This window comes from Hypoxylon trugodes (genome assembly GCF_022578975.1).
Source record: "Hypoxylon trugodes strain CBS 135444 unplaced genomic scaffold F4822scaffold_4, whole genome shotgun sequence".
Classification (NCBI taxonomy): Eukaryota; Fungi; Ascomycota; class Sordariomycetes; order Xylariales; family Hypoxylaceae; genus Hypoxylon; species Hypoxylon trugodes.
The window spans coordinates 1,970,427-1,995,508 of NW_026250019.1; the positions used below are offsets into that span (position 1 = coordinate 1,970,427).

At 47.1% G+C, this 25,082-nt stretch overlaps 4 protein-coding genes across 4 annotated transcripts; 1 reads left to right on the forward strand and 3 right to left on the reverse strand.

Moving 5' to 3' along the window:
* Positions 1-2,605: 2,605 nt before the first annotated feature.
* On the reverse strand, positions 2,606-4,539 carry F4822DRAFT_214882 (ICE2-domain-containing protein). The gene is made up of 2 exons (XM_051453916.1): positions 3,645-4,539; positions 2,606-3,563 (listed from the first exon to the last, which is right to left on the reverse strand). Exons 1-2 carry the CDS (start codon positions 4,161-4,163, stop codon positions 2,793-2,795), a joined length of 1,290 nt encoding a protein of 429 aa, XP_051315592.1. The 5' UTR covers positions 4,164-4,539; the 3' UTR covers positions 2,606-2,792.
* A 5,575-nt stretch (positions 4,540-10,114) lies between these two features.
* Positions 10,115-13,054, reverse strand: F4822DRAFT_428159 (uncharacterized protein; the record flags this gene model as incomplete). The annotated part of the gene is made up of 2 exons (XM_051460860.1): positions 10,115-11,867; positions 12,333-13,054. 2 exons carry the CDS (start codon positions 13,052-13,054, stop codon positions 10,115-10,117), a joined length of 2,475 nt encoding a protein of 824 aa, XP_051315593.1.
* A 5,537-nt stretch (positions 13,055-18,591) lies between these two features.
* F4822DRAFT_215183 (uncharacterized protein) lies at positions 18,592-21,743 on the forward strand. The gene is made up of 4 exons (XM_051453918.1): positions 18,592-18,743; positions 18,831-19,050; positions 19,107-19,929; positions 20,144-21,743. Exons 2-4 carry the CDS (start codon positions 18,957-18,959, stop codon positions 21,486-21,488), a joined length of 2,262 nt encoding a protein of 753 aa, XP_051315594.1. The 5' UTR covers positions 18,592-18,743; positions 18,831-18,956; the 3' UTR covers positions 21,489-21,743.
* F4822DRAFT_442940 (uncharacterized protein) lies at positions 21,696-24,917 on the reverse strand (the record flags this gene model as incomplete). The annotated part of the gene is made up of 9 exons (XM_051463052.1): positions 24,472-24,917; positions 24,264-24,418; positions 23,393-24,208; positions 22,847-23,342; positions 22,668-22,792; positions 22,474-22,617; positions 22,329-22,419; positions 22,003-22,278; positions 21,696-21,949 (listed from the first exon to the last, which is right to left on the reverse strand). Exons 1-9 carry the CDS (start codon positions 24,518-24,520, stop codon positions 21,696-21,698), a joined length of 2,406 nt encoding a protein of 801 aa, XP_051315595.1. The 5' UTR covers positions 24,521-24,917.
* Between the last annotated feature and the right edge of the window lie 165 nt (positions 24,918-25,082).

Consider the following 25,082-nt stretch of genomic DNA (forward strand, 5'->3'; position numbering starts at 1 on the left):
TTGAAGGAAAGCAATCCTTCTGTGATTAGTTAAGCATGCTTCGATCTATGGGAAGAAAAGACCGATATACTCGAGCATGCCCACATCAAAATAAAATAATCGAGTAGCTTACTCTTACCCCTTAAAGGCTTGTTAAGCACCAACGCTCATATTCGAGAAATCGGAGATAAGTTTCGGAATTATCAATAAACCACCAATGGAATTCTCTCGACACATTGCAAATGCTTACCTGAGTACCTAGGTACTTATGGACTCAAAGCTATATTTCCAATCTTCTCGAAAATCGCTCTGATGTCAGATCAAGCTACTCGGGAACTATGAGCCTCAACTACGTACCAAAAGATATTATTGGAATATGGACCCCTACGTGTTATTTTTATGATTTACCACGGAACCCCGGGCGAGCCTGAATATTTCGGGGCAAAACATTCCATAGTGATGGCAAGACCGCCACTCGAATGTGGCTTGTACCACGTTTGGCCATTCATCGGTGCTGTCCAAGGGGAATGTCTGAACGCCAGGTAGCAAGCTTTCATTCTTACCCCCTGCTTAATCCATGGTGTCTTGACATACTTTTGTGCCAAGGTTTAGCCATGTGAAAAGATCGCGGTCGTGTTCATTGGGTTGGGGGTGCTATGTGGTGATGTAAGGTGGTTGACTTGAAGCTAACCCAGCTTCCAGCGTGTAACGAGGTGTTACATGTCGTCACTATCATGTTTACTATCATTCACGGGGTCTTATAAAATGCTTGAGGGTATTACTCAGAAATGACGCTGGAAGCATGATGGCCCGGGAGAAGCTTCGTACGGAAATCGGTAACAATAGCCTACAGATCGAGAGACAATTAAAATACAAATTGCGTATTTCCGTCAGATGGCAATATTTTATTCAGTTATATATAAAAATCTCACAACCTTTAAGCTAGTAGATGCCTCAATATAAACCATATCCCCAAGAATACCAATTCCATGGGAGGATAGAGAAGTTAACGAATATCCATATTATTCAGTTCAAGCTTTTAAAGTAACATATAAAAACCCACAGGCTTATGTGAAGGCCTCACTTTTAAATGCAGAGCATATCTATCTTCTCGGGCCCTCTTGATCCGGATAAGCTGTATCTCATCGAGCGGCTTATAGTCAGCCGATGAGACTCCGGAGTCAGCACCTAATATTAAGCATACCGAGGGCTAACCACAAAGTTTGGGACGTACTTCGGAAATTGTTTCCTTTAGTGATGAAATACCACAGAAAAGTCCGTAGATAACTCCGGGTTTAGCTCATGCCTATGTGTATAGTCTCCGAGACATGAGGTATCGATCGCGTCAATGGTCCGCTACGATACTTTCCTTATCTAGAAAAGTGTTTAGATATCCGAAGATATTAGCTTCAGTGAGTAATCTGGGAGAGGTCGATTCTACTTGGGGGCACGAGTCTCTTGAAAACTTGTATGCTCTCTGGAGGATAAGCTTAGTACTTAAGGGTTGATAAGCGAGATCTTGTATTCACTAACAACGGGAATGCAGCGAGTGATCCTTATTTTTATTGACTATAGACTGATATTCGATATCATGTTACTGAGATACATTTTTATGTCTAATCTCAGGCTTGGAACTACCGCGGCTCTTATGTGTACGTAAGACAAAAGCATGTTGAAAACTGCGAGATTATCTCAAACCGAGGGTCATTGGCTTAGCAATCATAGAAATCGTACCACGGGCAATCTATACGAATTTCTTGGGAGAGATCATTTAGCACCTATGGTGGCATAAGGTTCATGGGTAACCGCTTAATCCGATGAGCCTGTTGGAACTAGACGGGTTGATGGGCGTTGCATAAGTATTCATAAGGTGGCGGCAACGGCGCAGAGTGACGATGAGTATTTAGGACTTAGATGCGGCATCTCAAAATCGAGAAAATGATCAATCCGAGGTCTTTCGAAATTAATATATTGTTAAGGAATATCAAGAAACTGATCTTCCATTTTTAGTCGGGGCAAAATGTGGTTCATTGTATGCGTCCTTCAACATCTGATTAGGTATGTGTCTGTTCCCATAAAATTATTACTGAATCAGCTGAATCTTCATTCCTAGAAGGGGCGATAATCTCGGTCATACTCAAATGATCATGAAAAATATAGCAGAGGGGAAATGGAGGAATTTGTTCGAGCATCTGTTATAGCATAGCCTGGTGTTACATGGGTTTTAAGCCGACCCCTATCTATAAGAGCCTACACCATATCGATAAGACTGTTAATGCTATATTACATTATGACAGGACATCTTCATTTGTGACTGGGCTGAATATTCGCTCTTGGGGCTGTGAATTTCAGGGGGTATGTCTACCTAGGTCAATAGCTCAATTCACGGAGCTTGTGTCCTGGCGGAAGAAGGCCAAACAGGATCTATCCGTACTATGATGGGATGTGAAATATCCTCCGCAAATCCCGACACCAAAGCATGAGAACTCCTCACAAATGCACGGCACGCCTGCTAAGCTAGACGTAAGTGCTGCCTTGTAACAAATAAAACAATGGTTGAATTCAATGGAATGGTATACTGTCCCCTATGCCCCTTAACGCCGAGTGCTGTGAACCTTCGTTTCCCAAGCCGACGACCTACCCTGCCCAATGCTGCCGCCAACTTTCAATCATAATTATGACTGACGAAGGTCAAAAATGTATGTAACTTTCCTCATAATGAGGTCATCGTCACCTGTTGTTCCGGACTGGCATCATGCCACAGGCCTAAAATATCTCAACTTTCCTGTTCCTAGACTACCAAATGATAGTGTTCAGTCGGTTTTTAGGTGTTCGTTGCCTATTCGTAACTCGTTGGCGTAAAGAATCATAGTAGCGGCAACATTGACCCAACGCCAAGTGTTGCCTCCTGCGTCTCCATGACGAAGCGTCCAGCCTTCCTCACCAGCACTGGCAGAGAAGTGCTGTAAAAGGAGACTTGTGTAGACAGCAATTAGGATCGAAGGCGAGAACCATGAAAGGAACCCTAATAAACGATTTGCATCGTCTGAGTCGTCAAAAGCAGGGTCATTTATTAAGGCACCAATACCTGACTCCCGCACCGCCGGAATAATTCGAGTTGCACAATAAAACACAATCAGTCGGTAAATTAGGGATATCATGACTGAAGGCGCAATAGTCTGGAACGCCGCATAGAGAAAGCTTAGGGAGGAGTAGACGGCCGAAGGTAGGAAGTTAAATAGATGTAGAAGGGTCGAGTAGCTTGCCATGATAATAGGTGGTAAAGGCGGAAATTCTGGTTGATTGGCAGCCTGCTCTGCAGCCTGGGCTTGGGCTTCTGGCGACTGAACATAGTCGGTGAATATCTGGTAAACGCATAGAACGACATAGGCGAAGAGTAATGACGATTCGACGGGATTTCCGCGGCCTGTACCAATTCCTATGGCACCTAGGAAGATAGCTGAGGTGACGGTAACACCGATAAGTATAGCGTCGACATTATTGACGGAAGGGAACAAAGCAACTCTCCATAGGAAGTAGACAGAGCTGGCAATGATAGAGGCGGATATGATGAGGAGGATAAGCTAGTATAGGTCAGCATGTGAAGAGAAAAACAAAGGACAAAGACGAGGACATGTGGGACTATAATGTAGAGGATAACTTACGACCCAGGTATCGCTTCTTCCTCTGTTCACAAGCTCCCTCGAGATCCAACCCGCAGCCTGAATGACCAACAAGGTACAGAACCCTTCGGCAAGCTGGAAGACTGGGCTTGAGTAACGCAACGTCTTATCCCAACCACCGAGGGTAACTGATTCTACCAATCCTCCATTGCCGAAAAACCAGTCTGTCCAAGTGGCATGTTTCTGTCCGAGCCCGCCGATAGTTCTGGACACCCAGTCGGTACTATTGGCGTCAACGGCAAAATTGTGGAGGGACCATATTAGAAGTGAGGGAATAATAATCCACTGGGAGGACTGGAGTAGCTTCGTGATGGTCCAGCGTACGCGTGAGCTATCGGGGGTAGCAAGTTTGGCAGCGCTGTAGACAAGGTAGAAGCCGAAGAGGGAAAGGCTGTAGGCCAGCCCGCTATCGCGTCCGCCTACATCGAAAGAGATAGGTATGGATAAGACGATGGTCAAGAGGAAGACGGAACCGGAGACGAGGCGAAAGAACCACCACATGGGCGCGTTAGTGGTGGCTTCTGCCGCGCCGAGGTAGCGAGGCTTTCGGCCAGGGTTGTTGTATTATCTATGATAGATGATATTATATAGGTGGGTGGACTGGACGTTCGTTCTCGTTAGTTTCGCTCGGTTCGTTCGTGGTCTTCGGAGAATGCCGCCGAGTTTAAGTTGGCGGAAGAATCGCGTCAGTACGAGATGTTTAGAGGCGGGGAGTCATCGGCGACAAGTTTGGGGATGGTTGGTAGAGAGTCGTCGCGTTAGGAAGAGGGAGAGAGGGGCCTTAGATTATCAGCTTCTTCCTTAGGGGGTAGATGGCAGGTTTCTTAAAAAAAAAAAAAAAAAAAAAAAAAAAACCATAAGGCTTTTTCTAATTTTTTTGATCAAGGTGGCCCTAATAAAGTACTAACTAGGTAAGAGATTATTATTCCTGGCCAAGATTCTTCTTTTCCCACTTGGCTTGGCTCAAAAAGGTACTTGCATGTACCCTGCTAAGCACTAAATAGGTATAGTTACATGTACCTAGGTAGTTATCTCGACGAGGTATGTCTTATCGCTTATCTGCACGTGGTTAAAGTTAGGCGAATAACGGTTGGTCCATGGGTTCAAGGTTGAAGACGTTCATTTCAAGATTTATTTAATGGTGGCTTTCTTTTTTCTATTTTCTTCACAAATAATAAAGAAACTAAACGATACTTCACTGCGACAACTTTACAATTCACATTGTTCGAAGTAAGAAAAAGCTTCTACCACAATTTCTTTCTTACTTTTCTTCGTCTCTTAGGCAGACCAAAAAAGGCATGTGCACATGCTATCAAGTTCAGAGGTCGCGTGTACATGATGCATGTACCATCCATCACTCATCAATTTGGGCAATGGCGCAAGGCACGGTTGGGCTAGCAAGCTGTACCTATGTAGGTATTAGTGTATAATGCCCCGCTATAGTTCACCAGCCTGCCAGCATCTAATCATCCATTCACCGCCCCCCCTGTCACGAACCCCTACCCCTCTATCGTCACATTTCCAAGTCACACACAGCTAATTAAGGCAATTAAGATGATAACTTGGTTTTGTAAAATGATATCACGTACTTTTGTATACATGTTGATAATGACATCTCGAGTAATTATCTGATATAATTGGCAATTTAGTACATATTTGGTACCTTCAGCATCAATATAGTGAGAAACGTCCTATTCTATAGTACATTTGATGGGGTCGACTACCACATTAGATCCGCAGTTACTTTAGCTTTCTTTTTCATCGATAGTTTCGATATCTTTTTAAGAGTATATCCACTGAGCATGTATTAAGCCCGACCAAGACGAACAGGGCCATTTCAACTTAAACGCATCCATACCTGCCATTTGCACTCTCCCTTCCATAAAATATAGAGAACAACAATAGACAATCCATATTACCTCGATACGCAAATACACATACCGAATTTGACATTTGGGCAGCCACTGAGGTGAGCTACCACATTAAACAGCAGAAACCACACATGCTATAAATATAAGTATAAGTAACTGCACCCGCTCTTCAGACGAGTAATTTGACCGCCTTTTAACCTTGTGTCGATGGCGCCTTTGTGGACTCTCATTGGAGCTTTTTATATTCTTTAGGGCAACATGAGAACAACGATGGACCTGCGTTAGCACTGCTACCTCGAATGGGTTCTATTAATCGAAACCAACCATAACTCGAGAACCGGAAGAACTAAAACGCTGCTAATAGGCGGCTTCTTCTCTCCAACTCCTAGCCTACGGGGGGGCATATCCGCATCGGTACCATACCTAGGTAATTGCCTGGGCTCGAAAGGGGGAATCATGAGATGCCAACGCATCCTTCCCTCCTGACTACCTAGGTAGGTAAAATCAAGTCTTCGTCTATATGAAAAATATGATAATCAGAAAAGGATAGATAATGAATACCGCAGACATACGGTAAGGGTATTCCGCTCGACATTCCGGTGGTGGGGGAGGTACGGCGGATGGTTTTAGCGCTATTAATGAGACCTGTAATATAGGTAATAGGTACTAGGTACGTAAACTACTTAGGTATTCCTCCAAGTACATATTGCTGGGCTATTGAACTACGAGATCAAGCACAAAACACAGGCCATACCTCTTTCGATTCTTCCTTTCTTCATCCTATCTTACTAGGTAATATCTACAACTTTCAAACTTAGGTGTGCAGGCAAGTACTTGATCAGATGAAGTTAAACAATTACCATTACATAAAGTACTATCAAGTCGCAGGCATCTCTCACTAATATCACTATCTATCGCTAATATCGAACGCCTTTGTAGTACACAATGTATAAAAGAAAGCCACAAAATACTAAACTCCTAAATAAAGTCCGATAGGCCCGCTGTCCGACATCAATATAATGCGCCACCCAGCCATGAAACAATTTTGCTAGCCCGCTAGCCTCGGTACCTCAACTCCCAACTCCTCTTCTCTTATACACGACTACTGGCTACCCTCTCTAGGTGGGTAGTCAATTACACGTCCGATAACATGACAGCATGGCAACACCGCCGAACTCTCCCGAGCACATCACAGCATCACGGCTGCTACACTAGAAGGAAGGACAAAAGGAAACCCCTTCAATCCTCTTTCACACCTTCCTCCCCCAACGCCCACTCCACGGCCTCCTTGACATTCTTGGCCGTGTGGTAAGGCTTGTGTGTAGGCACCGAGCCAGGCTTGTAGACGCCCGTCCCGACGAGCACGCTCTTCCACCCGATGAATCGCTGTGACTGAATCGAGTTGGCCCCCGCGATATCGCTTTCGGGATTGTCACCTACCATGTACACGGTGCCGATCTTTGGGCGCTTCACGGCGGCGGGGCTTCCGTTCATTCCCTCCTTCACCTCGCCGTCGTAGTACCCTTGCAGAACCTTCTCGGCATACTGGTATGTAGCCTTGCTCGGTTTGCCGGCCATTGTGTACTGAAGGTCGGCCTTCCCCTGTGTGGTGTGGCTCCAAATTCCCTTCAACGCTTCGAGGAACGCCCCCTGCGCGAACCGTGGTTGCTCGTGCTCTGTGCTCCACTCGAAGTCTGGGTTGCAAAAGAACAGGTCCGGTTGTCCGTCTTGCAAGTACCCGTTGTCGGGTAGTGTAGCATCGCCGTTCTTGGCTGACTGCGTCCCGAGCACACCACCCTCTGACAACAGCAAGTCTTTGACGACTTGTAGGTCGAGGCACCAGTCCCGTGGCGATGTCCAACAGAGGATAGCCGAGATCGGTGTGTCTCGCAGCCATGTATCGCTGCGGCGCCCGTGCTCCTCGTGGTGTGCTTTGGTCATCTCGGGAAAGGGGTGGATATACTCGAATTCGGCCATGACTATATTTTCATGTTAGTACTGTGAGGCGTCATGACATCAGGGGTTTACTTACTATCAGACGAGGTGACGACTTTCTTGAAGCCGTAGGCGTGTGCTAGGTCCCGGATTTGTTGGCCGTGGCCCCCAAGCACCAAGATCGTCTTGTCACCATACCTAGACACGAGGTCGTAATACGGTGTATGGGACTGTACGAACTGCTTCGCGCTTAGGTTGGCGAGACCAAGCCGGCTCTTGAGCTTGGCGACGTGAGCCTCTTCCGTGTGACCGCCGCCGTTGGTCAGAAACATGAATGGGATACTCAGGTCCTGCAACAATTCAATAGCCTCGCGGGCCCCTGGAACCGGCTTAGTGCCCTTTACGAGCACCCCATCGATGTCGAATACGAACGCGGGAATGTGAGTAGCTGGTGCCATCGTCTCCTTACTGGATACCGATAAGAAAGATATCGAGCTAGGTGTGTAGGTATTGGCGATCCCCGAAGACGTGAGTGGTGAGAAATGTGATGAGAAGCTGAGAATATGAGATTTGAAGATGAAATTTGAAGGTGAGATGTGAAGAGGAGAGGAGGGAAATCTTGGAAGAAGGGCGCCCTTTTATATGCGTTCTGAAGAGAGATCGTGACTACTTTCCTCGTCGACGATATGGCATCACGTCCTTACAAAGTTCAATAGATATCTAGGTAAGTTTCAATGTTCCCTAAGTTTGATGATCACAGAGTCTGTCTCCCGATATATTTGTTGACACGGCAAGGACGTTGGATGAGGCTCAAACTTAAACCTACGCTGTCTGGGCAGGGGTATATGATAACGATTACGAGCCTATTTGCTCGGTCTATTTAACCTTTTTGCTATGAGGTTGGAAAGTGCGTAGTTCCCGCGCGGGTAGGTAAACAGTCCAACACCTACCTTACGTGTGCCTATGTAGGTACTAATAAGCGTTTGCCTACCTGCGTTCGTTGACAGGTCTAGTCAGTCCTCATGCAGAATTAGCTGTGGAAATTACGCATCAATCGCTCTTAGCAAACACTGTCTGGTGACACAGCTACCCGAGCAATTTCTATGTTGATTTGACAATGTATCTGGCTCTTCATAGAGAGCCATGATAAGATAAAAGCTCACTTGTCTCTTCCATAATCAATGCATATTGTAGCCAAACTTTTGCTCCCCTAGGTAGGGTCAGATATGGTTCTCCTTTTTGAAAACCTTGGGAAATTGAGGAAAGAATACGCTGATGATTGTCTGTCATAGCTTCCATCTGACTTGAAGGTCCCAGCATGAAGCAATTATGTGTCGTCTCCGAAATTGCGCAAAGAGTTCGAATTTTCCTATCAACTGCTGCTTAGACACGTTTTGACATGTGCTTCGATGTTTTATATATGATGTGGGGAGTTTTTTTTAGTTTTTTTTTTTTTTTTAATAACTAAGCCAGCCATGTACCATCCCCAGTCGAACTCGTCGTACAATGACGATCACCCAATCGCAGCTCCATTGCATGCCTTAGTTCTTGTGCCACAACATACACAACATAGTAATATGAGGGGCTAGCTATATGTACCTAGGTACCTACGCACTGACGATAAACCTCCCGCTGTCATGTAGGTGTGCCCGCTTAGATATAGATACCTAGGTACATTGATAAGGGATGACTTCCTAATCGAGATAATATTCATTAAACTAACCAATCACAGAAAAGCATGGGACCCGTGGCCAACTGTTATCGAAGAGGCAAAAGGCAACTCAAGAAAGAGCCTCGCCAATTCTCACGACTTACATCGGGATATTTTGCATCTCGTAATTATTAAACCGTAGTGTAATTACATGGGTCATAGTTGCAGCTCAACAAATAAAATTTGCGTATGTGTCTTTTGGCGATTTGCTTTTTATTCTAGCGCCACTGATGAAATGGCTGGACGACAAAGCGGGGTATACTTCATAAGCTCATCATGGTGTGATGCAGGTGCTCTATTTTAATAGAAAAAGGAAAAAAAATCATCGCGGGTGCTAGTCAACTATCGTACAGACATCATAGGCCGTAGACCATATACGACCAATCCATACGCCCCCGTTACCTTTTTGTTGAATACGTAAAATAGTTGAGCTTTCCCTCCCCCTTCCCCTTCCCTCGACAGTGGTATCAGAAATGAATGCAACCCTTCGGATAGCGGCATAAAACGTCTGGCGAAAACTCCTCAACACCGAACTAATATTGGCTGTCAAAGGATATTATTAACAGCCAAAACCAGCAGAGTTAAGTCAACTCTCTAAAATATGACCAGCAGAAACACATCCGAAGATGACAACGATGCCGTAACGCGGAGGCCTGCCAAGGAGGGACACCGCTTCCCAATCCACGTTGTATGGCCGATTTCGTGACTCCGGTCGGGGTATCCTGTCTAATATTTTAATTCGTTTATTCTATAGTTTGTCGAGATCTTCGCGATTTCGCCGAGAAAGAGGTAGTCCTAGTTGAAAACGAAAGGATTATAGTAGGACGCGGCGCAGAATATTAATAATACTGATAATGAAAAAGGTCGATCAATGCATCCCCAAGTCAAGGCTATTTGAATAACACGAGCTTGAGTCAGATATGGCGATCGATGCCTTAGCGACGCTCACTAAAGACAGCTTTAGCTTGGTCGGATTCTTGGACCAGAGGTCGATGGGAGTATTGGCGCGCCGGAGCGTGCGGGGCCTGGCGAGGATGGCATAAAGATGGCTGCTCATATGAACCGGCGGCGCGAGCACTGTTAGCAGGCTCGTATTCAGTGCTAGGTACCTGCGGGGTATTACCACTATGAGGAGCTGATGGTGTACTCTGATGGCGCATGTGCTTATACCCAGAGTAAGAAGAGGTGTGGGCTGGTACAGAAGAAGCCCATTGTTGTTGGTATGAAGTCGAAGTTTGTTCAACTTGTGGTAAATGGTCGCCATAATGAGAATGTCTGGAAGGCATTGGACCTCTGTCGTAGTGTGGCGCCGTTTCCGAAGCATGGCTTGGAGGGAAAGTAGAAGAAGAGCGATAGGCGAAGTTATTCTGGAAGCCTTCTACTTGTGACAAAGATCGTTGATGGGGGTTATGCCTATCGTTCAGATAGCTACGGGAGGTATTAGGGTCTGAATTCAGAGCTGCCGGCTGGCTGCCATTCCGTTGGGAGAACGGCGTCGGCCAATGATCATAGTTATAGCTGAAGGCTTTCGCGCCCTCGCGGCTATAGTATGACTCCTCCGCATGATTCTCCCGGATATTGTCGAAGGCGGGACGATGAGCAAGCGTGCGCATATCTCGCAGTGGGGCAAGCGCCGGACGCTCAGGAAATCTCGCACTCATATTTGCATTGTCGCTATATAGCGGTAGATCCGTTGTCCGCTGACGTTTCTCGGAAGGGTAAGGGGGCGTGTTATCGTCATTTCTCCAGAACGTGGGCTGGCTTACCCGACGAGCCATGGCCTGCGACTCAGGTCGGAGAGCGACACCAACGGACTGTGATCGCTTGTGAGTGTTGTTCCCAGCACTAGTCTTTCGCTTCATTAGTGTCTTAGGCCTTGTGTCGTTCGAGACATCCATAGAGATATTAGGAAGGATTTCTATGTCGGGTATTTGGGTCATGTTGGTCTCTACCATCTCTTGCTTTAGACGAGCCACAATCTCTTCGATTTCAGTTGTGCTATACCCATCACCGCATTTGCTGCGAAGCCAGTCGGGGACTGCGGTACCGTTAAGCGTAGCGCTATCCGGTATATCATCGTCGTCGTCGTCACTATCGTTGCGGTAAGTGCGCTTTCTCCCGGTCTTCTCCTGGACGCGGTTTTGCTCTCGCTTCCTCATTGACAAGGACCATTCCTGAACAATTCCAGGCAAGCCGTCTTGCTTGTTCTTGTCACTCCATTCTTGGACCCGGTGAATCTGTTTCTGAACCAGATCACACTGAATTCTAGCCCATTCCTGCGCATTGCGATAGCGGCTGCGTTGGTAGTGCTTCCTGCAGAAATGAACCCAGACGTGCGAAGGGATGTTTCGCGTGCACGTTTTATTGCGACCAAATATGTGCGAAATAGCTTTGCGAAGCTGAGAGCCTGTATCGCAATTTGTTTTATACATGCAGAAAACGCCGTCGTCCTGAGGAGTCTGACCGGGTTGAGGAGGGGAATAAGGTGTCGTCTCCATGGTGAAACTTGAACGAGGCTCACCTCGATGGGAAGGAGATGAAGTGGGCTGAAATGTAGAAGGTGGTGGGGGGAATTCGCGATCTATTGTGTCTGATGGTGCGAAATCTGGTGCTGAAATGGCCCTCTTGTGGACTTTAGCAAACTCAAGAGGGACGAGATGACAAAGATTAGGTCTGATATCCTTAGCACTAAAGCGAGAGAGAGAGATCAGCTTCTATAAATTGTTGAATAGCCAGCCCTGATTTCGAGAAAAAAGAAAGAAGAAAAGAGAGAATGGGTTGGAGAGATTCTCAAATAAATAAGCGCGCACACAATTTCGAACTTCTTACCACTAGTTAATACAATCACGTTGGGGAAAAGATAGTACATGAATAGAAAACAAATTAAACAATAGAAATAAATGTTTGGGATGAAATTGATATCATGATAGGTTGAATGGGGTATCGAGATAGAAGACTGCAAAAAAATGTCAAGCGCGCTAACTAACGTGACTGGTGACTGGTTGATTGCCCCTATTTGAACACTTCGTACCTTCCTCGACACTTGGTCCGAACTTTTCTAATCGGCTAATCGGCCACTCGGAGATCATGCACCGCGAAAAGGAGTTTGGAAGGAAAGAGATAAGTAAGTAAAAGAAAGTGCAATTGACTCACATGATGGAATCTTTTCTCTTAGTAGCCCGATCCACACCTTGCATGCTCTGCATACTCTGCACACTCTGCGTGCCTCTTGACATTAACATGGCATCCGATGGAGAGCCCAATCGTCCTAGATCCATGACTAATTTTTCCCCATCGATTGCAGGTGGCGATTGATTTCTTTCTCTTCTCAACCTTTGCTGGACATCTGATGGCCAAATTCTAGGTATTGGAAACTCGACACATTCGAATTGAGTCTCAAGTGAAGGTGTGTCAGGCATAGAACTGACTGGCGGGATTCCCCCCACAGTAGACATTGACGAAATCCTCGAGTGTGATAGCGAAGTCGACGAGGACGTGTAAGATGAAAGGCTACTATGACTATCGGAGAATTTGTGTCGTGGTGACTTGGGACTCCCAGATTCCGCGGGCGATGTACTGCTGGATATCGTCCCCCCTGGTGCTTGAGTTGATTTGGTGTCCAGTGTAAGCGGAAGCGCATACCCGTTTGCACTCCATGGCGTCCTGCTTCGGCTGGGCGCCCTTGCATCACTCACTCTCCGAGGTGATGTCTTGTCACCCAGTGAATTCCCTGGAACAGGTGAACATTCTGCAACCACTCCTGCTGTTGAGGATGTTGTACTAATAATATGATCTGTCGCACTTCGTGTCTCCGCCTTTATCCCTAACTCCCCTTTCACTATCGACGATGAATTCAACAACGAGGTAACGTCCATGATGTTAGGAATCCTGAATGGTAGGTTAAACAATAACCTCCTGATGATTTGTAGTTTTTCTTTTTTCTTTCTTTTTTCTCCCTCCGAATGGGGATAGTTCATGTATTTCGCCAAGTTCTAAGGACAAAATGGATATTATTCCGATAGAGATCCAAGGAATATGATGAGCGGCTGTAGCAGACCGAATCTATTTCCCCAGCCCATCTGTATAGGAGTCCAGGATTTGGAAGGACAGATCCAGCTGTTCTTGTTAAGTTGCGAGTTTCCTTGCTCTCAAGATAGAGCAAAATGAAAAAGGAAACTGCGGCAACTAATCAGGATTGGTAACTAGTTATCCCCACCCCTCTTTTCGAGAAGGCCGTACTCGAGACGAAGATTTGCAATAGTCGATGGCCAAAGACCCCTCCACATGGCAAGTGACTATCCACTCCCAGCAATCTTGTCGTTACTTTTTAGTATGCTAGAGTTCCTCTGGGTAAACGAAAACCTCTGCGGCAAGAGAGGTATTCGATATGCCAAAATTTCCGTGTTGACTCATAGCTTGGGAGGAAAACTCCATTGGGAAATGCGAAGCGGGAGTATTGGCTAGGGGGGCGTCACTTCCCCCTCACCCTCGCATGAGAACTTAGTAGTTCCCTTTATTTTGTTAGCTTTGTCGTAGGAGGGGAGGGCACCTTGGCCACGAGGGCACAAGTCGGGTTTTTCCTTTTTGTTGCAATGGCGGCAAAAGGGAGACAAATATTCAGAAGAAACGTAGATGACTTGTGTATGCTGTGGGGGGCCCTAAGCTTTTGTTGGCTGGGCCAAAGTATAACTAGGGTCAGATACGGAGGAGTATTAGAGTTATCAACAATGATCGCCGCTAGAGGAACCGATTAGCATCAGAAGGTTGAAACGGTCAATGTAACTAAGTGCCCGAAGGCTAGCAGAGAATTTGTAGAGCCTGCTTGCGTGGCTGCGTAGGTAGTAGAGTTAGTACTTACGTAGGTACTGGTTAGTCAGGTGAGTCGGATCATAGGGGGACCGAAGCAAAAGCAACAGGAACGACACCGGGCTCCCTGGCTATTTGATGATTTCGCCTGAAACGTCCAGCTAGCTATAGATCTAGATTTCCTTCTACAATGGGGCGTTGCTGACGAGTATGTGAGAAAGCTTCTTGCTCGGCCCGTCTAGAAACACTTAAAACCGAGGTTGGCTGGTCGTAAAGGAGGAGTGGCTACTCCAGAGGTGTCAGGAACGAGACGGTAATGAAGGCGACAAAAGGGGGAGCACAGGGGAAACGGATAGATACACAATTCGTGAAGATAAGACGATATAGACGGAACGGGAGGGTTGGCCTTGGAGGAGAATAGTAAGGCTGTGTCAATGCTACACAGCTGTGAAGGAGCAGGTATCTGAATCGGGGATTATAGGTAATTTGGGAGGGTGGAAGGGATCTTGGGGAAAAGTGTAACTTGGGGTATCCGAAGAGAAACAGATGCTTCGTTTCTGAATTCAAGCTCAGTCCTCAGAGGACTAAAGCAAAAGTTTGTACTGAGTCCGATCCGGAGGCCGATCAAAAGGTGTTGAGTGTCAAGGACAGACTGGGGGAAAAGACGTCCGCCATAGGAAAATGGACGAGGATCATAGGATGAAAAGGCAATGTTCTAGAGCAGAGTTACCATGCTATCCATATACGAGGCTCACACGGACACTTCACATTATGCATTGCGCCGCAAGACGGCAAGGGCTTCCACTGCACAAAATACACTGCTGTCAGGTACTTCAAGTACATGTCAGATGAGGCAGATTTCACATAGTTACCCAAAGACGTAGAGTAGAGTATATTCCATGGATGCAAGTGGGTAGGACGTAAATCGGCAGGGGTCATAGATGGACGATGGAGAACGATTTAGGTAAGTGTTCCAGTATGCGGTTTCCCTGACAAACGAAAACCCCTCCGATTCCCGTCGAGGATTGTACCTTCTTTTCCGGAAAAATTATAGTCGCGATCGATATAGGAAGGCGGGGCATACGGAGGCTGAAGGTAGGGGGCAAGTACGGAGACATGTACCTGGTAGGAAGTAGCGGTTCACTGTATAGGCGGCCATCGTTAGGAGTCTGCGTGTAAGTCGTTTTGGAAGCGACCCGTGTGTCAGATCAACGCGCTGTAGATCATGGCGTAAAACGTTCCGTCTAAATACTTCCCCCGTGATCTTCGCTGGGAATAAGTACTATGAGTAATCTGAAGGGCTAGACAGTTAGTTAGTATGCCTTCATATCGAACCTTGAATGTTATCCTGATAAGCTGTTGGATGGATTGTCGAATTCGAATAACCACAAAATAAAATGCATCGTTACCTAGGTAAATAGGCACTCTGCTAGATATGATGATTCCTATTCTTGGTATATCGTTAGGGGTTGCGACGCCTACCATGCATCGCGCGTATGGCTTCCCGCGGTTGAGGCTCCATCTAGGTACTATAACCCTAGGTAGGTATTATGTGGGGTGCAGGGGCTAAATGGAGCCATGCTCTCTCAAAGTAGGGTGGGCTGCCTCTGATGTACATGTTAGTAGCCAATCCTCTCTAGAGATAGCTCCGGCCGAGCTGGTACATAGATACCTACCATACGCGCGTGTTTTTGCGTATGTGCTTAGGTATATCCAAGTATGTTCATACTAATCGGTCTGTGCAGGCAGACATCGATGCTTGTGATCTACTAGAGCTGAGACCTGACGACGACGGGGTTTGAAACTCTTATGCGGTGTTTGACGCCGAAAAAGGTTGCTAACCACTAGAGCTAGAGCCGCGATCTGTGACCGGATTAGAACCAGACCGGTACAGGATATTATATGCAGCCAACCCCGTCGGGATGTGCCGAGCCTGACAGGGCAAGACCCCTTTTCGTTGTTACGGGGACAAATGCATGCCTGGGGGGTTTTGGGGGCCGACGAGGGGTGTCAGTGTATTGAAGGGAAGACCATAATACATAGTGGTGCGCTGTGGCGTCACTACTGTGCGAGGAACAAAAGTGCACCTAGATATGTGTCGCTTTTTCTTCTTTTCTCCCCTTCTGGGTGGCCTTCTAGCACCTACAAGGCAAGAACCTTCAAGCCATGTATCGGCCAGAAGGCTGGTTGCATAGCGCAAATGGTGGTAATGGATAGTGGCAGACAAGGATCCTTGAAGTTAGGTGCCTAAGTACGCAATTGCTACAAGTACTTAAGTCCGTTGTCCTGATATGTCGATCCCTTCGTCGAATTACTATTGATACCTCGTAGATAATGTGGACATTGGGGTAATTGGGATATTTGTTCAGTGAATCGGATGGCGTTAACATGGAAAGAATTAGAGTCGCTGCGCAGATTTCCAATTTCCAATTGCAAATCACTGTTCTTCTCGGTAGTTAAATGCGATTGGTGAGACGACCGTTTCAATTCTAGGTACAGAAACTCGAACTCGAGGGGTCAGATGCCCAGGTAGTACACCGATGGATCGCTAAGACTGCCTCTTAAAGATTGGCTCCGGATCGTTTCAGCCCTAGAATAAATCCAGCTAGGAGGTTGAGTGCCCCTAAGGAAAATAGTTGTCCTGACTGGTAGATGTTAATGCGTTCCCAGCATTATGTGCAGACAAGACACAGAGATCTATCCGTTTGTCGTTTAGAGTCTACTGGATTGCTGATTTGCATTGCATAAGACATCCATGGATGGTTTGGTAATAACGTCCACCCCCTTGATACTCATGGGAAACCTATTTCATCATATTGGGCAGGTTTCCGATGTGGATGTGGCGTTCTTGGCAGTATTCGATCTTACTGTATCGCAGTCAGTTCCGTAAATCCCAATTTTCTCAATTTCTAAATTTATTTCTACTACTTAAAACGGACCTAATGGATGTCATAAATGAAAATAAAAATAAAAATAAAAATGAAAAATAAAAACAAAGAAGAAAAAGTTCCTTACACAAAATTATACTGGTTCGACTGGGCCGATCCCTTGTGCGGATCTCAAACGTCCCCGCTGTTATTCAAAAGGTCATAAACGCTGTAGCCCCGTAACGCCGTAACCCGAATCAAGATACCCCAAGATACCCCTAGGTACTGCTAGTTTCACCCATGTTTCTTCTTTTTGATGGGTTTCCGTTGCACATACGTTTTGGGTTCATGCTCGCTACCAACTTCTGACTCACGACGAGCTTGGATTGTCCATGATGACAGAGCGTCTAATCTTATGAGCTTAGAGCTGAATCAAACGGCGTCAACCCAGGCTGTGAGCTTTAGGCAGAACATCGTCGTCAACTTATCCTTGTGACCTTTTCTTTTGGCGATATAACATTGAGATAGACGCCCGAACGACCGCTATCTCTTCTAGTTTTTGTTTTCTTCTCGAACCTAGTCCTTTTTCCCTTTATTTTTTTTTATTTATTTATTTTTTTTTTTTAAAAAAAAATCATAACCAACCCTATTCATACCACACTTGGGACGTGTGCTAAGATAAAATGAGTTCAAGTTTGAGAACAAGTTTCCTTGGCGGTTTCAGACATTTAGCATAGAGTCCCCCCTCTTGTGCGTATATTGGGCTGTGTAAGCCCGGAACTGATTGTCGAGCTAGAATAAAGCCTCCGGGGCCTACTGTTAGTAACAAGTAGAACCACTATGTGAGGTTAGGAGGCAAGAGAATCCTATTGTTAATGATTAGAACTGTCCTTCACTGCCTATGGACCTCCTCTTTATCAAGATGCAGCTCTCCTGCCTACATAGAAGGAATTTTCCGTCGCGATCATGATTGGATGGGCCGTCTGACAATCACCGGCACTTGCAGCTCGTACGACCCGGGTAGAGGCCAGTTTTCCCAGCCACGTCATCCGATGTTCGATTCCACCGGATCAGAGCAGCCGCAGTGTTCATGATCGGAGGTCAAGTAGCTATCTGGTAATGCATCATCGCCTGAAGTTTCTAGTTGGGGCGTGTTTTGGAAGACAATCTTCGACGTGGGGACGCGGCAGATGCGCTTGGGAACAACGGTTAGATGCCTTTACATTTTAGTTCGCTTGCCGAGTAGTAGAAACGACGGAGACAATCGGGCGAAATTTTCGACTCTATGCGCCATGTTGCTGCGCTGAGTATCTAGGTGGGTGATTGGGACCCGAAATCGCGCCTCGTTCTGCAGCCACCCTCCTCGGAGATTCTAAGATTCCGTAAGACAACGACCCGGTTGGCCACAGCACAGTCCTTTGGCCGTAGTCGAGCCGTGTGCCACCACCCTTTGGCCACATCAGTTTCGGTTGGGCGTAGCTGAACCTCTAATTAGAGGTACCTGGCTTGTAGGTACCTATTTGACAGGCCAAGCATTTTATCGCTGGATCGCTGTATTGTTATGGAGTACCCATGCTGTGCCACTGGGCAGATCCTTGCTAAAATTGCCGGTCTAGTTCATGATGATAATCTGTGCGGGACAAAGGATGGGCTAATGCGACGACATCTTCATGACCAGTTCGTGTTGAAATATGTATACCGAGGAAGAGACTGATTCTTGGTCTCTACCAACCCAGGGTACTCTCCACTTCGTTTGGTTGGAAATAAACGTCAGCTACCAAGGACCACCCCGCCATTAAATTGCTGACAAATTCGTCCGTCAAATTCGGACGAAATTTCTTGGCATCAAGCTCAGGAGGTTAGGTAGGAGATAGAAAGCAGAGCATTAGAGGTTAGTTGATCGATTTTGCTAGAAAACCACAACCCTAATGTGCTACATAATGAGTATTTTGTATGAACATTCCTTGTTGTATGATAGTCTCCTTGCAATTTCAGAAAGTGGTGTGCATGTTACTACATGTTCACTGCAAGACAAGCCACCAATTAAGATAGTCCCAAGCGCCGGTTTTGTTGGTATAAAATACCGCTCAAGCAAGATTTGAAAATGCCCCAACTTCCTATGCGAAGTTCAAGTGGAGGGCAAGACCCAGACGCAAAAAGGAGAAAAATCCGTAAGGGGACGCATAGTTGTTGGGAATGTGAGTACCCATCTAATACCGATACTGTCAGATACTAACGGGTCCTCGATGGTAAGGCAGAAGAAGGAAAACTCGTTGCCAATTCGTATCAGAGGCAACTGCCGTCTGCATTGGTTGCGAGGCGCGAGGCACTGCCTGCGTGTCCCAGGAATTCACCGATGACCAGCCCCAAACACCAGAACGAGGGCTATCACAGAGATTGAGTAGAGTTGAGGGCCTACTTGAGACGCTTGTCGAACGGCTAGCACCTAATTCTTATACACTTGATGTGCTTGGTCCGCCCGGCGGCCGACCCTCTGATTCCTCCGCTTCGGCCGAAGATGAGCTCGATTCGTCATCAGACGTCCTTCTATGTTCGTCAGCGGCTCACCAATCCCAAACCATAGGCATGATTGATCCTTTACAGGGGAGTGACGAGGCTTGCACTACAGCTCATACGACCTTTGGGCCGCCCCCAGCATCCGCACATGGTCATGTATGCGTCCTCCCCGCCAAGTATGCCAATGTCTCGAGGACTCTCCACGCAGCTTTCCCGTGCCAACGCGATATCAATGCAATAGCTGCAGTTGGTTCGGGCGCACAATGTGTCGCTGGATTCTTCGGTAATATTGATGGCTCATTTGAGCCCCCATCCACCATCACGGTGGTTCCGCCCGTGACCAGTCACCCAGCCTTGTTGGCGAAGCGTTTAATGCAACTGGCGAACTGTATGCAGAGCATGTCTTCAAACTTTCTCCCAAGAGACCTTGTCTCGAAGGGACCTATTCGCTCCCAGACGAATAGAATGGTAAACTTGGTTGTGGACCTAGTCGCTTCCAATGACGACCTTGTCGGTTCTGTTGAAGGCTCGGAAACGTTAAGTCTTATTGTGGTATACCAGTAAGTAATGAAATAATGGTTTTTTCGTTTTGTTTTTCGAAACATGGATAATGAACAGGTTGAGAGTCTTCCTAGCTACCTAGCTATACTTGTAAGTTGATTTATGTTCCACGCATTTGGGTTTTATTGCTAATGTCTTGATAGCAAACACCTTCTCTTCATACGTAAATCTATTATACTTCGAGAGTCGACAATAGTTTCTAATGCGCTTTAGCGTTAACGCAGGGAATCTCCGCAAAGCCTGGCTCGCCCTTCGCCGCGCTCTTGCTGTTGCGCAACTCATGGGTGTAGACCGATGGCCAGACGAAAAGCCACTGAAATCCGTCGACCCACGTTCGGATCCCTCAACGCGCACCCGAGCCAGCGCATTGTGGTATCACATCAATCTCTCTGATCGAAACGTGTCACTTCTTCTAGGTCTCGATGCTGCCAATGACGATACTTCCTTTGCCGATCCAGAACGCATCGCCAACATGCCCCCGGCATATAGGCTTGAGCGGCTACACACGGTCATCACACGGGCCATTATCAGACGCAACATCAGCATTAATAAAAGTTCAGCTGAGGCCGCCTTTGGCGTAACACAAGCTATTGAACGTGAACTAGAGCAGGCAGCAGAGTCGATGGGTGAGGGTTGGTGGAGACCTTTAGAGATCGACACATTCGCGGCGTTGCCGCAGGACTTAATCCGGGCACATATGCACATCCGGATACATATGGATCATCACCATCTTCTGCTCCTACTTCATCTACCGTATATGCTGCGAGACCCCAAGGAGCGACGCTGGGACTATAGCAAAACGGCGTGTTTACAAGCCTCTCGCGAAATGCTCAAAGCTTATGTCGTCTCCCGAACTCTCATCGACGCCGCGTCCGCTTGTCGGCATACTGATTATAGCGGTCTAACCGCAGCTCTAACACTTCTGCTTGGCTACCTAGATCCAAAGCTGCGGTCGCGGGACCCTGAAACGACTCAATGCCGTGAGGCAGATCGCAACCTAATCCGTACTGTCAGGGACGTCGTAAAAGGGATGGCCGAGAGAGACGATGACAAAATTGCACGTGAGACTTCCGACATAATTACGCGACTGCTACCCTTGACGAATGTTGATCTAACGGCGGATAGTGGTGGCATTGACACGCCCGTGCGTTTGGAGATACCGTATCTTGGCACCATCAATATCAACCCAGTAAGCAGACACACACAACGACAACAACATCGTCTAGACGGCGACAGCAGCACGATGCCATCAACCAACTACGGGGACGATGAAGCGGTATACAATGGACCAAGCGACCCGCAGGATTCCGCTCAGCCCGATAGTATCTATCTCGCCTCCGATAACCCCGAAGATATCGTGGTTGATCCGAATCTACAGCAATCTTCTCAGCCCCCTTCTGGCTTTTTGGCTTCGCTCGGAGAAGATTCTAATTTCTCCTTTATGCCATTTGAGCCGAATCTTGCTGCGCCGTACCAATTCCCCGAGCTAGTAGCAGACGTAGATCAGTGGACCTTCCAGGGCTTTGACGCGAATTTCTTCGAGAGCTTATTCTCATAACTAATTACAACCAAAGCACCGGTTGTGTCCAACTAAATCACACTTTAAGTTCGAGGAGACCGAAAATTTTATGCAAATTTACACGTATATATGTATATATATAATTTTAGGGGCTCCTCATAGACGTCCCGATAATCAAAAGAATATGTACAAGAATTTTGTCGAACCATATATATCGGCTCTATAGTAGTTCTACGTTAGACTAGTCTATAGAGATAGAATCTGAGCCCCTGTGTTCTTTGTTATCTTCGCCGGGACCCTTGGAGCCAGAGCTAGGATCTTCTGGGCGGCAAATTCTGAGGCGGTAACGATCATAGCCGAGGGGTTACCAGTGACCATTCCTGGGAAGATCGACCCATCAACAACGAAGAGGTTGTCGGTACCGTAAACCTTGGTGTTAAGATCAACAACGGCCGTTCCGTTATCCTTGCGACCATCATCTGTACCTATCTTAGCCGTACCTGTAAAGCGTTAGTAAGACGAAGAAGAAGACAATTAGCCTAGAAATACTAACCCAACCAGTGGTTTGAGCGTCGCTTAGCCGCCGTCACTTCAATAGCATCGACATAAGATTCCGTGGTTTGGTTTGTGGACGGGAATCGGAATTCGAGATCCTTGACGCTGCTTAGGGCGTTTCGTAGGTTCTCAATACCCTTGATAACAGCTGCTTTGTCATTCGGGTCTCGAAGGTAGGGAGGCGTGGAAACGACAGTGCTTAGTCCAGAGTTGATGGTCATTCGACCACGGGATACTTGGCCTCTACCAAGATATTGACTCATAATCATAGTGTCTGTATATATTTAGTGCTTATTCTTGGAGAATTGTTTCATAGTGACTTACTGGTGCTGTTGGTTTGATCCTCGCCCTCAACACGAGCTGTCCACTGAATTTGACGGACCACTCCATCCGCTCCCTCAATTTCGTCCCAGAACTATTTATTTCATTAGAATGGGTCTCGAAGTAGAGCGAAGCTGAATACACGTACCACAGGGCCAATGTTAGGGGCAGATTGGGCGAGAATACCGGTACGGTTTGCTAGGTATTTCTGCTTGTCGGAGGGGATAGGCGTCGTCCATGCCTCGTAAAAGTCGTAGAATACAACATCAGGATGGGTGAAGTAAGTATCGGTCTATACGGTAATAGTTAGAGAAGCCCAATCGTGTGTTGAAGCTTACTTACGTTGACGTGGTCAATTAGATTGTATCCCACTGGCAGGTTAATCCAATCTTCCTTTGCAACGTATGATTTTCCATCAGATGGCGATGAAGCAACGACCTCGAGTTGGTCATTAGGTCCAATACCACCTACTACAGTCAGTAAACCATTCGAGTAAAAAGTACGATGCGATTAAAACTCACTCCTGAGAAGGAATTTCGCTGAGCCGAAAGTTCCAGCCGAAACAATAACTCGTCCAGTCTTGGGAGTAACGCTGACAGTGCCGTATCCGCCACCCTCTACTGTGCAATCCAATTCAACACCAGTGATATGGCTACCCTCTCTAAGGGCTCTTCGGGCGGGGGTGTTCATCCAGAGCGCAAAGTTATCACGCTTGGCCGCTGTGCTTAGGTAAGTTGTCAAAGGTCCAGCTCTCTCGCCACCAGAGAACATGTATGTCGTGGCACCGTAAGTGTGGTTCTTCTCGGTTGGAGCGTCATTGGGGACTGGGACATTCTTCCATCCAGCCGCCTTCAGCCCGTTTGCGATGACATCGAATCCTTGGTGCATATATACTTCACCATCTTGAGAGGGCTTCGTAGTTCCTGGGATACGTGTGAAGGTTCGATCTGTAGCTCCTACAAGATCCGAGTTGTGCCATCCGGCGGGGAAGTTCTCGTCCCAGTCCTTCGGGTTGGCCTGTAGCCCATCAGCATCGAGGCCATAAATATACGATCGAGATACCTTACCTTCCACCATAACCCTGCATTAACAGCCGTACCACCACCAAGGACACATCCGGCCATTTGGTCAGTATCTAGGCAAGCTACACCGTTTGAATCAACCCAGATCTGGTTGCAAAGACCGGGAACATCGAATCGAGTGAGGTCTGTCTTCTCAAGCCAGAGTGGCTTCATGTTTCCACCCCATACACCCGAGGACGGCGGCCCCTTCTCAAGTAGCAAGACGCTATGGCCCTTCTCGCTCAATCGATCCGCAATGGGGATACCTCCGGCTCCGGCACCAACAACGATGTAGTCGAACGTCTGGTTGGCCATCTCCTTAGCACACACAGGGGTTGCCGACGGCGGCGGCGTAGTAGAACCACCACATTCACCCGTGACATTCTTTGTTGCCAACGCAGCCCAGTCAGGGTATTTGGCCTTTCCAATATCTTTCAAAGGAGCACCGAACTGTCCGAAGCTCTGGTGTTGTACAAAGCTGATATCGGCGGGACATTCGGGGTGGCTGGGGACCGTCTTTGCCGAAGCTCGGCCCATGACGAGCGTTCCACCGCTAGTTTGGACGCTGCCGCTGGTCCCATCTTGGTTCCAAGCGAAACAGTTCTGGCATCGATATATGACTTCGAAGCCGGTCTCGGTAACTTTAGACGAGATCTGGGTCAGTGTTGCATTTCCGGTATATACACCCGGCAAGTTGTAACCAGTTGCGAATCGGAACGACGTTAAGACCTGATCCTTATAGGGCCAGGCGATGAGCAGCAAAGCCTGGGTCATTTGTCCGGACTCTCCATGAGATATACCACACCAGCCCGTGGAACATTGCTAGAGAAGTATTCAGTAAAGGCTGCCGCAAGTTCGACTATGCCTGGGTACATACTAGTATACCGATATATTCCGAGGCATCTTTGGTCAAGGCATCCTCAGGCAGAGCAAGACCAAAGGTCTGGTCACCTTGAGCCCATGTTCCAAACTCAATGCCCGTGGTGGCATCAGTGTAGGGGACGGCATCTTGGGCGAGGCAGGCCCGGAAAGCTACTTGTGTTAAGCGGGTGTCTTTACTTCGTTGAAGACGCCGTAGAACTTACTAGTAGCAGCTGCTAGTACAGCAGTCGCGATACGTGAAAAAGACGGCATCTTGAGGTTACCGTCCAAGCGTCCGAGACCTAAGGTAGCGTGGCTGATGGACTATACAGAAAGGGGAGCTAGGTCGATTAATAAATGGCATCATGTCGTGGCTCCGATGAAGCCAAGAAATCTCATTGCTTGCCCGGTATTCCGGGAAGAGGACGTGATAGGACATGATCTGCAATGGAAGTATACTGTATCTACTACTCAAGTTGAAGGACCTGGCTAAAGCACGAACTGGATCGCGGAGGACGGTGCCGGAGAGGATCCGTATAGAAAAGGCTTAGCACGGATGATGCTAGTCCCTTACAATAAAGGCCCGTATATTGTTTCAAATCCGGAAAGAGGATGGACATGGGAGCCGACTGGTTGGAACAGGCGATAGACGCCCATGGCTGTCAGCTAAAAGCGCTTAGCAATAACCCAGGCGATATTGATTCACGGAGGTAATAAGAGAATACGATTCAGGAGTTCATTTGAGCCTGAGAGCTAGCAGTATACCTGCCTGAAGATAACATTAACATTATGACAAGTAAACAAGGAAGGTAACTAGGCTAAGGTGGTAAGGTAA